Source organism: Hoplias malabaricus, chromosome 9 (assembly GCF_029633855.1).
Source record: "Hoplias malabaricus isolate fHopMal1 chromosome 9, fHopMal1.hap1, whole genome shotgun sequence".
In the NCBI taxonomy this organism is placed as follows: domain Eukaryota; kingdom Metazoa; phylum Chordata; class Actinopteri; order Characiformes; family Erythrinidae; genus Hoplias; species Hoplias malabaricus.
The window spans coordinates 5,040,790-5,056,115 of record NC_089808.1 but is presented as its reverse complement, the minus strand read 5'-3'; the positions used below and the strand labels follow the sequence as shown (position 1 = coordinate 5,056,115).

The 15,326-nt window shown below is 40.6% G+C and overlaps 1 protein-coding gene across 1 annotated transcript; it reads left to right on the top strand.

Annotated features, from left to right (window-relative positions):
- Positions 1-295: 295 nt before the first annotated feature.
- Positions 296-12,215, top strand: sf3b2 (splicing factor 3b, subunit 2). Its single transcript, XM_066680413.1, has 22 exons — positions 296-553; positions 993-1,039; positions 1,397-1,456; positions 1,640-1,858; positions 2,025-2,084; positions 2,279-2,405; positions 2,758-2,858; positions 3,115-3,223; positions 3,340-3,434; positions 3,600-3,791; positions 3,988-4,110; positions 4,320-4,400; positions 5,431-5,658; positions 5,981-6,130; positions 6,268-6,357; positions 7,624-7,731; positions 8,022-8,129; positions 8,661-8,803; positions 8,945-9,046; positions 10,283-10,382; positions 11,178-11,384; positions 11,996-12,215. Exons 1-22 carry the CDS (start codon positions 427-429, stop codon positions 12,065-12,067), a joined length of 2,649 nt encoding a protein of 882 aa, XP_066536510.1. The 5' UTR covers positions 296-426; the 3' UTR covers positions 12,068-12,215.
- The last annotated feature ends 3,111 nt before the right edge of the window (positions 12,216-15,326 follow it).

Genomic DNA, 15,326 nt, shown 5'->3' with positions numbered 1-15,326 from the left:
AGTACAGTAAATATATTACATAGTGCTCCTTTAAAATTTTACTCTATTGTTATACCTCACATTAACATGGAACCTGTAACATTATACATTAATAGTGATATTTAAGTAATTAACACGACATTTATAATGCACTTTAAAGATTGGCTGATAAAAATGATAACGGACAGCTCGTTCTAATCTATCAGGTTTTCCATAAAAAAATGATTGACAGATTCATCGCAAGAACCCGCCCCCTCTTGGTCGCCGGTCAAAGTCACCCGGAGCGGGAAATGCGCGGTCTCCCCCTGGTGGAAGTTTTAGTAGTGGTCGCCTGGGCTTTGTGGTTTGGCGCATGCGCAGTGTGAGCCCGGCGCTGTATCAGAGTGTGGAGCTGTGTTTGAGGGGCTTGCGTTGAGTGTTTTATACGGAGTCTGTGTTAGTAATAATATGTCCGCGGACGGTCCGCCGGGAGCAGAGAGCAGCGCCGATCTTAGCGCCTCCGTCGTCGCCCTCGGGTCATGGAGCACCGCGGAGCTGCAGGCCAAACTGGCGGAGATCGGGGCACCGGTCCTGGGTGAGAGAAAGCGGCTCCGCTTCAGAGAGCACGTAGCTCAAAGCTAAAGCTAAAGCTAAACAGGCCTATGTCTACAACTCAGTACCGTGGATAAAACACTGCATTTTTATACCCCTCTTATTTATTTCAAACCTATTCACAAACATCTGGTCGCTACAAATGTCTTAATTTAAGAGTATTTAAGTGTTTGCTTTACTCCCAAAGACGAGCTAGTGTTTCAGAGAATGAATAAAGTTGGCGTGTTACGTTAGCTGAGGCTAGCTGTGCTAGTGCTGTGGCTTGTGCACTGAACCCCCGCTCGATAGTAGTTTACTTTATTTCGAGTTTAGAAAAACAAAGATATCCGCCATCTTATATTTTATACACCTGCCTGCTTTATTAAGCTCTCCTTTTCACTTGTGTATGGGACTAACTTGGCGTTTTCTGTTCTCCTCTTCAGGCCCCAGGGAAGAATTAATAGACAGGTTGAAAACTTACATGATGCAGGTAAAACATTTCAAACACCAGTGAAACGGATTTACCTTTTGCTAATACGTCAATGCATTTATTTTACAGTGTGACATGCTGAGGATGTAAACAGTCATTCTAAGTGGTTTAATGTGATTTAATCTTCAGTTCTAGGTACAAATTAATGCAGAACATAATGAAATAAATTGTTTATTTTAAATCTATAGTGTAAATTGGTTTTGTGTTTTGCTACTAGAAGTGTTGCCCAAATAATACAAGTCTTGGATGATCAAAACACTATCAAACCACTTTGAAAGACATTTGTTAATTAAATCATCTATGAATTATGCATCATTTTGTATTTGTTTTATTGAGTGTAAGTTATTGTTTCCTCAGACTGGGATGATATTGAGTAAGCCCAGCCTGCAGAGTGGTGACGACAAGGGCATGACCACTGTAAGTGATTTTTCCACAACCTCTAAAAGCTTTCTTTAAACTGCAGAGGGTTTTGCTGTATACTTAAGATCTTCTCCTGTGAAAGTGAGCTATAGTGTTGCAGTCTCTAATTTACTCTGGAGTAATGTAGTTTAATGAGGATTTCTGTTATGTAAAGACAGTGGTTTTCTCTTTTTATTTCAGATGCCTGGTCTGCCGCCCATGCCCCCAATGCCCTCTATGCCTCTGCCCCCAGGCATGGGCATGCTGCAGGCTATGGGAATGATGGGAGGCCCCCCTCCACCTGGTATACGCTTGGGTTTGGAGCCACCAGGCGTGCCCCCAGGCGTTCCCCAAGACAGTCAGTTGAAGATGGCGCAGCAGCAGGCAGCCATGATGATGCAAGAGGAAAGGACCGGTCAGGTACAACTGAAAGAGTGGCCCATTCATATTGTTCATATATAAAAAGCAACAAAACATTGCTCAACATCAGTTCTCTTTGTGAATTTTTTAAATATATGTTAATATTATTTTTATATATGTTAATATTATCTGTAGCTGATTGACTGTGGTTTTGTTTTCTTTTCAGGGTGACAGAGCCATGGAGGAGCAGCTGAAAGAGCAGGAGTTACTTGAGCAGCAGAAGAGAGTAAGATTCAAAGGCTGAAACGTGGCAGTTTTGAAAACTGTTTGATCAAAACTTCTGGTTACCTGGTCTTCAAATATTTCTCCTTTAGTCAAGGATAATATCTGTGTGTAATAATTTCTGTGTGTGTTTGAGCATAGTGTACCTTGCTGCTGTCACTCACCCAACGATCCCTCTCTCTTGTCCACCATCTCTAGGCTGCTCAACTGCTGGAGCATGAAAGGCAACAGGAGCTGGCTAAGATTCAGGGAGGACCACCAGGCACCAGGGGGCCAGAGCCAGGGCCTGGACCCAACCTGTTACCCCCTATTGCTCCATTAAGATGTAAGTACCTGTTTTACAGCCACATACTTGGTGTTTAGGTGATGTCTATGAACATACTACATTTGATACATATTTACGGCACCTCAGTGGAGCGTCTGTACAGTGTGCTCCTAGTGTTGGGTAGGCTCAAGTCAAGCCTGTCCTAAAGTATACACTTTAGAAGTTCTCTCTTAAGTGATATTTTTCAAATGTAAAAAACTGCATGACCACTCGTTAAGAAGGAATATCTAAGGATTAGAATGTTTCTCATGTATTCCTTAAAAACAGCGTGTTGGAAAACTTTCCTTCAATACTAAAGACAACATTTAATGTTACTTCAATTGCATTTCAACAAATTCCTCGTTTCTTGCAGCATTTTCGACTAGTGGGCCTCCTGCTCCAGGACTTTCCATGGTTCCACAGACAAGTCAGAGGCAGAGAGTACCGCCACCACCTGGAGAAGATGTTAGAGAGGTATTAAGTGCACAGATGTTGCACTTAAATATTGCAAGAAAACCGAATGCTCTCACATAATGCTAAATTTAATCATTGAAAACTTTGCCTTGTTATTCCCACGTTTTACAAATAACGCAATTTCCTATGTTCTCAAAGATTTAATGATGATTTCAGTTTCAGAGCAATGTTTATAATAATCATTGTAGTTGTTCAGGATATTAAATATGAATGAATCACTCAGTTGAACGTTGGTTTTGTATACTGTGTGGAGCAGATGTGGTCCAACGAAGACGTTGGCATCGGGCCAAAGATTCCACAAGCTCTTGAGAAGATCCTGCAGCTGAAGGAAATGAGACAAGAGCAACTCACTATTGCTCCTACAGGTCAGAATACGTGACTACAATTAACCACTGGAGTAAATTGTCTACTATAAGCAAGTCAGCTGAAATATCATAAACACGTGTGCTTAGATTTTGACACTGTTAATCTGAATCTTCAGATGATGATGAGGACGAGGGTGCAGATGTGGACACAAACAACTTGTCTCGCGCCTACTCAGATGACGAAGATGAAGGCACACTCTCTAAAAAGGATGTGAGTTTATCAAACGCCCTCAACATTTACATTATGTTTTGTGATATTTATTTTTGTTGTACGTTTGCAGTTCTGTGTCTCCGCCGGACGTGGCAATTCTTTAAGAATTTTTTTATTTTGATCCATTTTCTCCAAATGAGCCTCTCTTCTCACTGTAATCTTCAGAAAAGCCGCAGACGCAGGAACAGGAAGAAGAAGAACAAGAAGAAGAAAATTCAAGAGAAGCAAGAGGAAGAGCAAAAGAAGGAGATGGAAAAGGAGAAAGAGTCTGAAGTGGAAATAGAATACGTCACAGAAGAGCCTGAGATCTATGATCCCAACTATATTTTCTTCAAGCGGATCTTTGAAGCCTTCAAGGTCAGTGTTGAAGGCTTTTATTATGAACATATCTAAAGTCAACAAAGTATGGAGGTTGTGTTAAACATTAGTTATTGCTTATATTATTATGTAGTAAGTGGGGGATATGTATTATGCACTCAGGGATGTAGTTATATGAACATCTGTAATGGTTTAATCTTCCTTTGCTTTGTGGGTAACACATCTCACCTTGCAGCTGACGGATGAGGTGAAGAAGGAGAAGGAGAAAGAACCAGAGAAGACAGAAAAGCTGGAAACCACCTTCATGAGAAAGAAAGGGTTTTTGGAGGAGAAGAAAGATAGCGATGACAGTGATGAGGTGAGCATACCTGGATTTCCTGGTTTTTATATGCTTATATCTTAGTAAGGTCTAGTAATTTATAATACACCTTTTTAGATTGAATGATTCTGACTCTACGAAATGAGTAAAGGCGAAGGACTCTGAATGAAACAAGTTGCATCAACAGTATTTAAAACTGCACATTTACTGTGTTTAAGAAATGAGCCCTGCTCTAACTGCTTTCACAGGAAGTGAAGCCAGATGTACCAAAACTGTCCAAGAAGAAGCTCAGGAGAATGAACAGGCTGACTGTGGCAGAACTCAAACAGGTTTCGTATATACACACACACACGTTTTAGCATTTCTTACCCCACACCCCACAAAAAAGCCCTTTCTTCCATGATAAGTTGTGCTTTGTTATTCTTAGGCCAGTCCCAAATTCAGCATGCAGTCATGAATTAAGATGCAGCAGGGTCTTCCATTTCTCATTTTAGAGTTAAAATTGGATTCAGTGAGTGCCCTCTTTGACGACTTATTGCAGCTTTTGGCAAGGGTTATATTGTTGTTGACTCAGCATCATCCCACACATTCCTTGAAATACAGGCTAGGACCAGTGAGAATGGATGACTATTTACAGTTTACTGGCCGGGAGGAAAATATTAATGCTGAATTATATTTTTATTGACTCTTTCCCTGTTCTCCTATGGTCTCATGGACTTGGGCCTATGTTCTGTGACGTTAACTAAGGTGATCAATGTCATCACAACAACTCTGAGCTGTAATGGGGGCGCTTTAGCTCAAGCCACTTTCATGGTTGATTATTGGCATCAAACTATGTATTTGAACCCAGCTTGTTAACTTTCTAGTTCATTTAACAAAACAGTTATACTTGTTTTTCCCTCAGTCCTTTAAACAGCTCTGTTTTCTTTGTAGTAAGATGACACAATCTTTACCTAAGAAAACCACATCACATGAGCTCTGCTTTGAGTTCTGAGGAACTCTTGTGTGGTGAAGCCTGATTTATCAGTTCTTTTTTAAATCAGTGTTTCATAACCCTGGTTGTGGAGCACCCCCTGTCCTGCAGATTTTGGTGTTCTCCCTGATCCATCTAGTCAAACTAATTGACCAGTGTGTTTACGGGAATAGACATGATTGAGAAATATTTGTCAGTATTATGCAAGTAAAGACTGGATTTGGATTGGGCGTCTTATTTATTTGTTTGTGTGTTTTTGACATTGACATTGAACTGCAGAGCACTTGTGCCTGGGAAAAATGTGCTTATTTTGGCATATGTGGAGCCGAGATATTGAACAAATCTGCTAAGACGTTGTACCAACATGCTTCTCTGCTTGTCCTCAGCTGGTGGCACGTCCGGACGTAGTGGAGATGCATGATGTGACGGCGCAGGAGCCCAAGCTGCTTGTGCACCTGAAGGCCACCAGGAACACAGTGCCTGTGCCTCGCCACTGGTGTTTTAAAAGGAAGTACTTGCAGGGCAAGAGAGGCATAGAGAAACCACCCTTTGAGCTGCCGGAGTTTATCAAGCGCACAGGAATCCAGGAAATGAGGGAAGCCCTGCAGGAGAAGGTGAATTACATGTTTACTTCTGCAAACATTTTCAAATTTCCACAACCAATGTTGTATTATACTGAAAGGGAATATGTACTGTGTGTGTGTTGAGCATTTACAATAACGTTTTAGTGTTGAAAGCTAAAGATGCTCTAAATTAATAACTAATAAAATTCAACATACCTTTTTGGGGTAGATCTGATGGCTTCAATTCAGCAATTTATTAAACTGTCATGTACTTCAGTTAAAATTTAATATAAAAATAATAATAATGTTCACAAAAAAAGTATAGTCATATTGTCCACTTGTTGCAGAGGCTAACCATCTCTTAAATCTGTAGGAAGATGCTAAAACAATGAAGACCAAAATGCGTGAGAAAGTTCGGCCAAAGATGGGCAAGATTGACATTGACTACCAGAAGCTGCACGATGCTTTCTTCAAGTGGCAGATCAAGCCAAAACTCACCATCCACGGAGATTTGTATTATGAGGTAACTGCATAATTTGATGCTTGTAGTGCCACTGACTACTGTCTTTAAATTTCATATTAAAAATGATATATGAAGATCATTTTTAAAAATCTCTCCATTGCTCTAAAAAAGACAGTTCTGTTTTACCTTTGTCTTAGGGTAAGGAGTTTGAGACACGGCTTAAGGAGAAGAAGCCTGGTGATCTGTCTGATGAGCTAAGGATCGCTTTGGGCATGCCCACAGGCCCTGTGAGTGCTTCCTCTTCCTTATTATCTCCTATATTATCTTCGTTTATTATCTCCTACTTTACTCTGGGTATGTGTGATTTTCTCTTTTACTGCACATTTCCCAACTGTAAACATTGCCAATTGGGTTGGTGTTTAATAGCTAGAGATTCTAACTGAGATTGTCCCATAGTCGGTTCTGTAGGTTAGTAAGATGAGACAGTGAAGGTTATTATTTTACTTAAAGGAGAATTGCATCAGTTTCATAATTTTTGCACAATTAAAAACACAATACGGAGCGGCACGGTGGCACAGCAGGTAGTGTCGCAGTCACACAGCTCCAGGGGCCTGGAGGTTGTGGGTTCGACTCCCTCTCCGGGTGACTGTCTGTGAGGAGTGTGGTGTGTTCTCCCTGTGTCTGTGTGGGTTTCCTCCGGGTGACTGTCTGTGAGGAGTGTGGTGTGTTCTCCCTGTGTCTGTGTGGGTTTCCTCCGGGTGACTGTCCGTGAGGAGTGTGGTGTGTTCTCCGTGTCTGCGTGGGTTTCCTCTGGGTGCTCCGGTTTTTCCTCCCACAGTCCAAAAACATACGTTAGTAGGTGGATTGGAGACTCAAAAGTGTCCGTAGGGGTGTGTGTGTGTGTGTGTCTGTGTTGCCCTGTGAGGGACTGGTGCCCCCTCCAGGGTGTGTTCCCGCCTTGCGCCCGGTGATTCTAGGTAGGCTCTGGACCCACCGCGGTCCTGAACTGGATAAGTGCTTACAGATAATGAATGAGTGAGTGAATGAATGAATGAAAACACAATACTTCAGTGTTTTGTGGTACATTTCTAGAGAAATAAATAAAATAAAATGTACTGTTATGCCAAAACCTCATATGAAAACATAACTCTGCATATCTGTAATTATATAATACCTTTACTGTGTGGTATCTGTTGGAGATATTACAGTAGGCTGGTTCCTATCAGCACTGCTAGGAATAATGCAGTTTGTTTATTTATTTATTTATTTATTTTGACTGTAGCATTTCACCTCTTCCCACTCCACTGTTTGATTATGCATAAATATGAAAATTCTGTGAAATATCATTTAAGATGACTCAATGTATTTATTCATTACATTAGGAAAAGGAGGTCTATTACAAACATTCATAACCACTTTTATCAGTTATTTTAGTTCTGCATTGCTCCCTCTAATGGTCAAGTATATGATGGGTCCTTTATAACAGTGTCACACTGTGAAGTGACTAAATGGTATTTTGTTTCCCTCTCTTTTCTCTCTCTCTCTCTCTCCAGAACTCTCATAAAGTCCCTCCTCCATGGCTCATTGCCATGCAGCGATATGGTCCTCCTCCTTCCTACCCTAATCTTAAAATTCCTGGTCTCAACGCCCCAATTCCTGAGGTTAGTGTGAAATCACTATATAATTTCAATTAGCCATCATCACATTTTTTTCTGTTACACCATTAAAGTGGCTAACATTATTTCTGAGCTTGTTAAATGGTTTAGTAGACTTTCACACACAACCGAATATTCATGCACTTGAAGTATATTTGGACGTTATATCTGCGGTTTAAGGCAGGAAATGTTGACAGCTACAGGCGGAATTTTAATTTGGGTTGTGTGGGTTCTTTGATTAATTATGTGTTTAAATGTCTCTTCCTCTCTCTCTACCTCCCACTCATACATTTCAGAACTGTTCTTTTGGGTATCATGCTGGAGGCTGGGGAAAACCCCCTGTTGACGAGACTGGAAAACCTCTTTATGGAGATGTATTCGGAACAAACGCTGTAGACTTCCAGGTAAGCAGTCCTAACACCAACACACAGTGTCAGTTCTTTTTCTCATTGGCATTAACTAGAGTCATTCTCGTGTCTTTTTAGTGTAGTTTCATAACATTCTTGTCCTTGCGTTACGTAAATGTACATGCCCAATCTTTTTGGACAGAGTTAAATAGAAACGTATAAGACACCCAGAGGTTTGTCTTTTTAGGTTGATGTAGAGGCATTTGTAACATTCAATCAGGAAAATGTCATATCCGTTACTTTTTATCTTTTATGTGATATGAACTGCACTCCCAGTCAACCCTTGGTTCAATCACGTTAGCAAAACATTAGCTTAAGCCAAAGTAAAAAAAAATTCTTGGATCTAAAAGCGTATGATAATTAACTGATTTCTGATTAATGGTGCTGGTGTGTATTATGACATGTGAATCAGATTGCTGGAAACAGCCTAAAAAAGGAAAGCAGTAACATCTTGAACTCCCAACACAGTTGAAATAGCGGTGTAGTTCAGATATTAGGTCTGAGTCAATGCCATGCATGTGTGGACAGGCCAAAGCTGAAGAGGAGGAGGTGGACCGCACTCCATGGGGTGAACTCGAACCGTCTGATGAGGAATCCTCAGAAGAAGAAGAGGAGGAAGAAAGCGATGAGGACAAGCCAGATGAAACTGGTTTCTTCACTCCTGCTGACAGGTACTTATTTTTTCGTGGGAACACAACAGCCAGTGTCATGTAACACCTAAATTTCTGCAATGGTCTGATTGTCCCAAATATTATGAAACAGAGGGTTCAATAATGTAAAAATTAATCACGTTTTTGTTGTCATTCTGTCAGCGGCTTGATTACTCCTGGTGGGTTCTCCTCTGTTCCTGCTGGTATGGAGACCCCAGAACTGATTGAACTTAGGAAGAAGAAGATTGAAGAGGCCATGGATGGGTGAGTGTGTGTGAATATGTGATGGATGAGACCCTGTGAGAATCTTAAATAAATGTATAGTATTTGCTCCTGAAACATGTTAAAGGGTGAATCTAGGCTTTGGTGGTGGGACCCTGTAGTTGATGAACATCAGAATGTTTTGACAAGTTAGAATGTTTCAAAAAGTGATAAATGTAATTAAAAATGTATCACACCCAAATAATATTGAATATGCTGTTAAATAAGATTTCATTGATGGGTTTTTTTTCTCCCTTTAAAGGCTAAGCACCACTTAATGGACCTCCATGAATATTTCACATTATTTTAGTTACTGACAGATATAAGTATGAAATAAAATGAAAATAGCTGCTTAATTTGCTTTAAAACTGACAATTTGATTAAATTGACGGAAAAACCTGAGCTCGCTACGGAAATTCTTGAACGCAACCGTGACGTCACTGGTGGACAACAGCTGAACAACGCCGCGGTAAAACACCGTTATGACTGACTGTTATGACAGTATCTAGCTTAATAACCAACATTATTCATGACAATAGCCAGCAATAAGCTAAACTCCAATTTAACTCAAATTCATCCGACACTATAAACCTCCGTAATGCAGCTACGTAGCCGAGTATAATCTAGTATAAACCATCGGTCTTTTAAAACTTATTCCTTGAATTAGTAAGAAATAACATGTTTTCTGACTATCAATAAACACAAGTTAGGAACTCAAATTCCACTGTATTTATTTGTTTGACATTTTCATAGAACTGGTGCTTAGCCTTTAATACAAGGTATCATTATTGAGGATTATAAGTAATTGTAATATGTTTAAAAAGTGGGGGTGTATTTTTAAGGAGGGTTCTAATCGTTCTCTGTAGAAGACTGCTCAGATAAGTTTTAAAATTTTGAAAATGCAACACTTTATTTTTTAAACAGTCATCTACTGCTACTCTTCAAAGTAAATCTAACCCTGGCATGATGGAAAATTCAGGTTTATTTTTAAAATGCAAAAAGCCCTTGGGTCTTTAGAACTCACTCACTTAGCTTGTCCAACAGGGGCCAAAGTAGCCATTATTCCACATCAGAAAAAATTCAGGAAATGTATTTTTATTTTATTATTATTTTATATAAGCTAAAAAGAAAATGGGTGTAAATTGCAGTTTGTATTGTTTTCTTGTTGCACTACTTATTTTTAAATGTACAATATGAGAGTATGAATTTTTTTTTTTTTATTGTAACGTGATCTATCAGGAACGAGACGCCTCAGCTGTTCACAGTGCTGCCTGAGAGGCGAACGGGCCCAGTAGGAGCAGCCATGATGGCATCCACACACATCTATGACATGTCTGCGGTGAGTGAAAAAGGGACTTCTTTTTGTGTCATGTAAATTTTAATTTTTTTGTTTGGGGGGGGGGTTTCAGATTATATCAATTTTTGTAAATCACCATCGCTCAAAAAAACAAGAGAGGAATAAGCTAAATTAGAAAAATTGTATACTGGAGCATGTTGGAGTCACTCAACTATGAGGGTAAAAAATACAGAAACAAAATAATCACTCATTAATCGTAATCGTGGTAAAATGTACAATTAATTGTGATATTGATTTGAGCTCGTATCGCGCAGCACTACCTTGTGGTAAACAGCAAATGAGCTGGTTTTACAACATTATGAATGAAACAATACAAAACCAGACTTCAGTTTAGATCAGAAAGGCAATGTTTTATTCAGTTCCAGCCTTCAAAACACTTCAGATCAATTACCCTAATTCTTTGCATGGTGTAGAAAAGATCCAGAAACTCTTTGCTGGCCTAGTTTGTCAGAAGGAGCGCACTGGTTTTGTTGTCGTGTTTGATCATGTCCCTGAGTACCTCTCGCTTTGCTAAATTTGAGCTGTAGTCCTCAGAAGGGAACGACGAGTCTGTCTCTTATCTGTGGGTTTATCTTGCCTCCTGTAGCTTTTGTTCATCTACGGGCCTAGAACTCCATTAGATTCAAATCAGACAGCAGTCTTCCAGATGGTTCTCATTTGCATTTTAAATGACAAGAGAGATTAATGAGCACAACAATGTGTCATGGTGTGCATACCAATAGGCTTATTTTTAAACTCTCTCTCACTCTCGCTCTCTCAAAATCTCTATCTATCTAGGCGGCAGTTGCAGGTCGCAAGGCCAGTGGGGTGTCAGGCTTGGGGGGAGACTCTCAGGGTGTGGAGGTGGCTCTGGCTCCGGAGGAGTTGGAGCTGGATCCCATGGCGATGACGCAGAAGTACGAGGAGCATGTGCGCGAGCAGCAGGCCCAGGTGGAGAAGGAGGACTTCAGTGACATGGTGGCTGAACATGCCGCCAAACAGAAGGTAATGGCTGAATTCTATTTGTAACACTACAAATCATTCTACACTTTATTTACAGTGCCCAAACGACAGTAATTCTATTACATACATATATAGAAAGTAGTGTTAATTACTGAAAACAGCAATGCTGTTACCACTGCCACAGTGTGGGTGTAGTTAGAGTACATCTGGGGTAATTATAGAGTCATAATCTGCATTGAATATCATTATTGGTCTCAGTAGACAGTGCTACCTGAAAAGTGACCTGAATAGGGCAGTGTGTCCGAGTTGTTCAAAGCTTTAATCTGCTTGGTGCAGGAGATGCTTATAATCCATAATTATGAACTTGTGCTAGAGAAGATTGGCCGTGTAACAAAATTAGCCTTGGTGATGTAGCTCACAGACTGTTTTCAGACATGAGTCAAACCCAGAGGGTCTTTTGTGAGACGGTTCATACTCATAAGTTGAAGTATACCATACCTTTGATAAGTGAAGATGGCAAGCAAAAGCATTTAAAAATGTAACACCCAGATGACTAGACTTATATAAGAAGACAGAAGTGTCACAAAAGACTTGTTACTGGATGCTTGGCATCTCCTTTTGCTTTTATTCACTGCTTCTTTTTCGTCTGGCAGCAAAAGAAGAGGAAAGGTCAGCCCCAGGACACTCGCGCCGGAGCCAAGAAATACAAAGAATTCAAGTTTTAAAGCGCAGAACATCACCTCTGAGATTGTTCAAACTTTCTAGGTGTTTTTGTTTTTTTTAATAATTCTGTAGAAACAACGTTGGGTATGTGAATGTTGACAAGCAAATACTTTTCATTTTTCACTGTCTTTTGTAAATAAAATCCAAATCCATACCATTTTTATTAGTGTGCTGCTGATTTGTCTCTTGGCTTTAAAGATATTAATTATAGAAATAATAGTCCATAATAATAGTCCAATAAAATCTTATGTTAACGAATATAAGATTAGCACCAGCTCTATGAAAGTGTCAAACAAATAAATACAGTGGAATTTGAGTTCCTAACTTGTGTTTATTGATAGTCAGAAAACATGTTATTTCTTACTAATTGAAGGAATAAGGTTTAAAAGACCGTTGGTCCCCCCCCCCCCCCCAACGGTGTTGGGAAACTCTAATAGGCGTCTTGCCTGTGACGTAGATGGTGGACAACAACTCTAGAAGCTGCACTTAATTTAATGCAAAATGACGAAAAGGTGTGTTGTTTTTGGCTGCAATCATTCAATGTACAGTGGGACATCTGTGCACAAATGGCCCAAAGATCCCAAAATATCCAGAAAATGGACTAAATTTGTCAACTTTAAACGGGCACTTTGGAAAAGACCCTCCGCTCACTCCGTTATCTGTAGCTCATTTCACTGGCGCTTTTCCAACAATATGGGCATGTAAGGACACCAACGAAAGGTGTTCAAGAGCCTCTGTAACATGGAGGTAAACAGGGTAAGGACACTCACTTCGCCTGTTTTAGTTGGTGTTAGTTAACGTTAGCTTGACTCGCTAAACTCGGTGGCTCAGATTATACTCGGCTACGTAGCTGCATTACGGAGGTTTATAGTGTCGGATGAATTCGAGTTCGACTTCGATCACATTTACAAGAATAACGGTACCTCTACATTTGAGTTTAGCTTATTGCTAGGCTATTGTCATGAATAATGTTGGTTATTTAGCTAGATACTGTCATAACAGTCAGTCATAACGATGTTTTACCACGGCGTTGTTCAGCTGTTGTCCACCAGTGACGTCACGGTTGCGTTCAAGAATTTCCGTAGCGAGCTCGGGTTTTTCCGTCAATTTAATAAAATTGTCAGTTTTAAAGCTATTTTCATTTTAATTCATACTTATATATGTCAGTAACTATTATTAAATATTCATGGAGGTCCATTAAGTGGTGCTTAGCCTTTAAATTTTAAGGAAGTGATTTCAAATTCTTTTCTTTGAAAATGTTATTCCTGCACTAAAGTAAACTTAAGGCTGGATGATATTGGCCATATCATCACTACATATCACTACATATTTTTAAAAAATTCAGTTGATATAATATAATTCTGATGTCAATATAAACAACATAAAAGCCACAGAACAACTGCTCAGTACAAACAAGTACCATGACGTCAGCGTAAAAACTCTGGCTTTGTTAATATTTTTAAACTGACTTTAAAATAGAGGGCAGTGAACTGGGCAGTGCCCTGTAATGACCATCAGTCAGTGACACATGCTGTTAATAATGAATATTGAATCATATTAAAAAGCAGCACCAGTAGAGTGGGATGTTCCAGAGCAGCTGTATCTGAGATTAACCTCAGTAGACCCAAAGATGAGGGTCGCCAAGGGTGCAATAAAGCTTTCCGCTGCTAAAGCAGTGGAGTTCCTTCCCAGGTTTTGTGTTCCCGTTCGTGGACTAAAACTAGCCTTACATCAGTACCTGAACCCGAGCCAAGTCCTTCCAGCACTATTTCATCGTCTTGCAGAAAGCCTTCTAAAAGGTCCCATGGGTTTTCAACAGTTTTCTTAGGAAAGGCTGCATGGACAGGCATCAACAAACATTTGGACATATTGTTTATCAACCAGCCGTTTGTTAAATGGTCATTGGCTGTTCCTCCTGCACACTGTTTTGCAGAAGTGTTTCATAATATCCCACCCACGCTACTCGAGAGATAAGCTTCTATGTGGCCTAGTGGGAAATGATTTTTGGCTTGTGGTTTGGAGCTCTGGCCCATTGACCCACTCTCAGGCTGCAGTGTTGTATCCTCTCCAGCAGGGGGAGTGAGGACATTTCTGGAAATGTGACAATCACCTGATGTCTGGGATTCAGCTTGACCTACTTAACTGCTTTCACTAGGCCTGACTCGGTCACCAGAACACACACACACTGCCACTAAAGTACACATTCTTTTCCAAACACACACACGTTCTTCTGTCTCTCTTTCTCTTAACCTCTGACCCTTTACACATACACACGTGCTATCATTGTCCCCTGGCTCCTGCCTGGATTAGATCCATCGCAGAGGCCTCTGTAGGGCTGCAGTCCTTCAGCTGTACTTTGTTCCTCTTTAATCAAACATAAGAGGCAGTGACCATTTCTAAAAGCAGCTGCTGCAGTAGACCTTGCCTTTTCCTTACTCCTTATGTCTAATTGTGGGATCTTCATTCATTAATTCATTATCTGTAAGTGCTTATCCAGTTCAGGGTCGCGGTGGGACCAGAGCCTACCTGGAATCATTGGGCGCAAGGCGGGAACACACCCTGGAGAGGGCGCCAGTCCTTCACAGGGCAACACACACACACATTCACTCACACCTACAGACACTTTTGAGTCGCCAATCCACCTACCGTGTGTTTTTGGACTGTGGGAGAAACTGGAGCACCTGGAGGAAACCCACGCGGACACAGGGAGAACACACCACACTCCTCAGAGATTCACCCGAAGGAAACCCACGCAGACACAGAGAGAACACACCACACTCCTCACAGACAGTCACCCGGAGGAAACCCACGCAGACACAGGGAGAACACACCAACTCCTCACAGACAGTCACCCGGAGGAAACCCACGCAGACACAGGGAGAACACACCAACTCCTCACAGACAGTCACCTGGAGCGGGAATCAAACCCACAATCTCTAGGACCCTGGAGCTGTGTGACTGCAACACTACCTGCTAGGCCTATCCTATCTTTGTGACCTCAAAATATCACCTCATGGCCTCAAAAAATAGTTTATGTCCTTAAAATATTACCTCGTGGCCTCAATATTTAATTTTGTGGCCACACCTTAAAAAGCGAACACTATGTCACCCTAAGGGCTCCGTAGACACATAATGCATGCCATTAGTTATAACTGAACAAAGGTGATATAATTGTCCATTAATTATAAGCAAAACACATGTGTGTGTCAGGGGGCTTGAAAATATTCTCAACTACAAAAGGGGGATGTTGGTCTAATGTTT

Excerpts from the sequence above, each read along its gene's own strand:
- sf3b2 (XM_066680413.1), top strand. The coding sequence starts at position 427 with ATGTCCGCGGACGGTCCGCCGGGAGCAGAGAGCAGCGCCGATCTTAGC. Across the intron at positions 5,659-5,980 it reads GGGAAGCCCTGCAGGAGAAG|GAAGATGCTAAAACAATGAA; the intron begins GTGAATTACATG and ends TTAAATCTGTAG. Across the intron at positions 8,130-8,660 it reads CAAACGCTGTAGACTTCCAG|GCCAAAGCTGAAGAGGAGGA; the intron begins GTAAGCAGTCCT and ends ATGTGTGGACAG.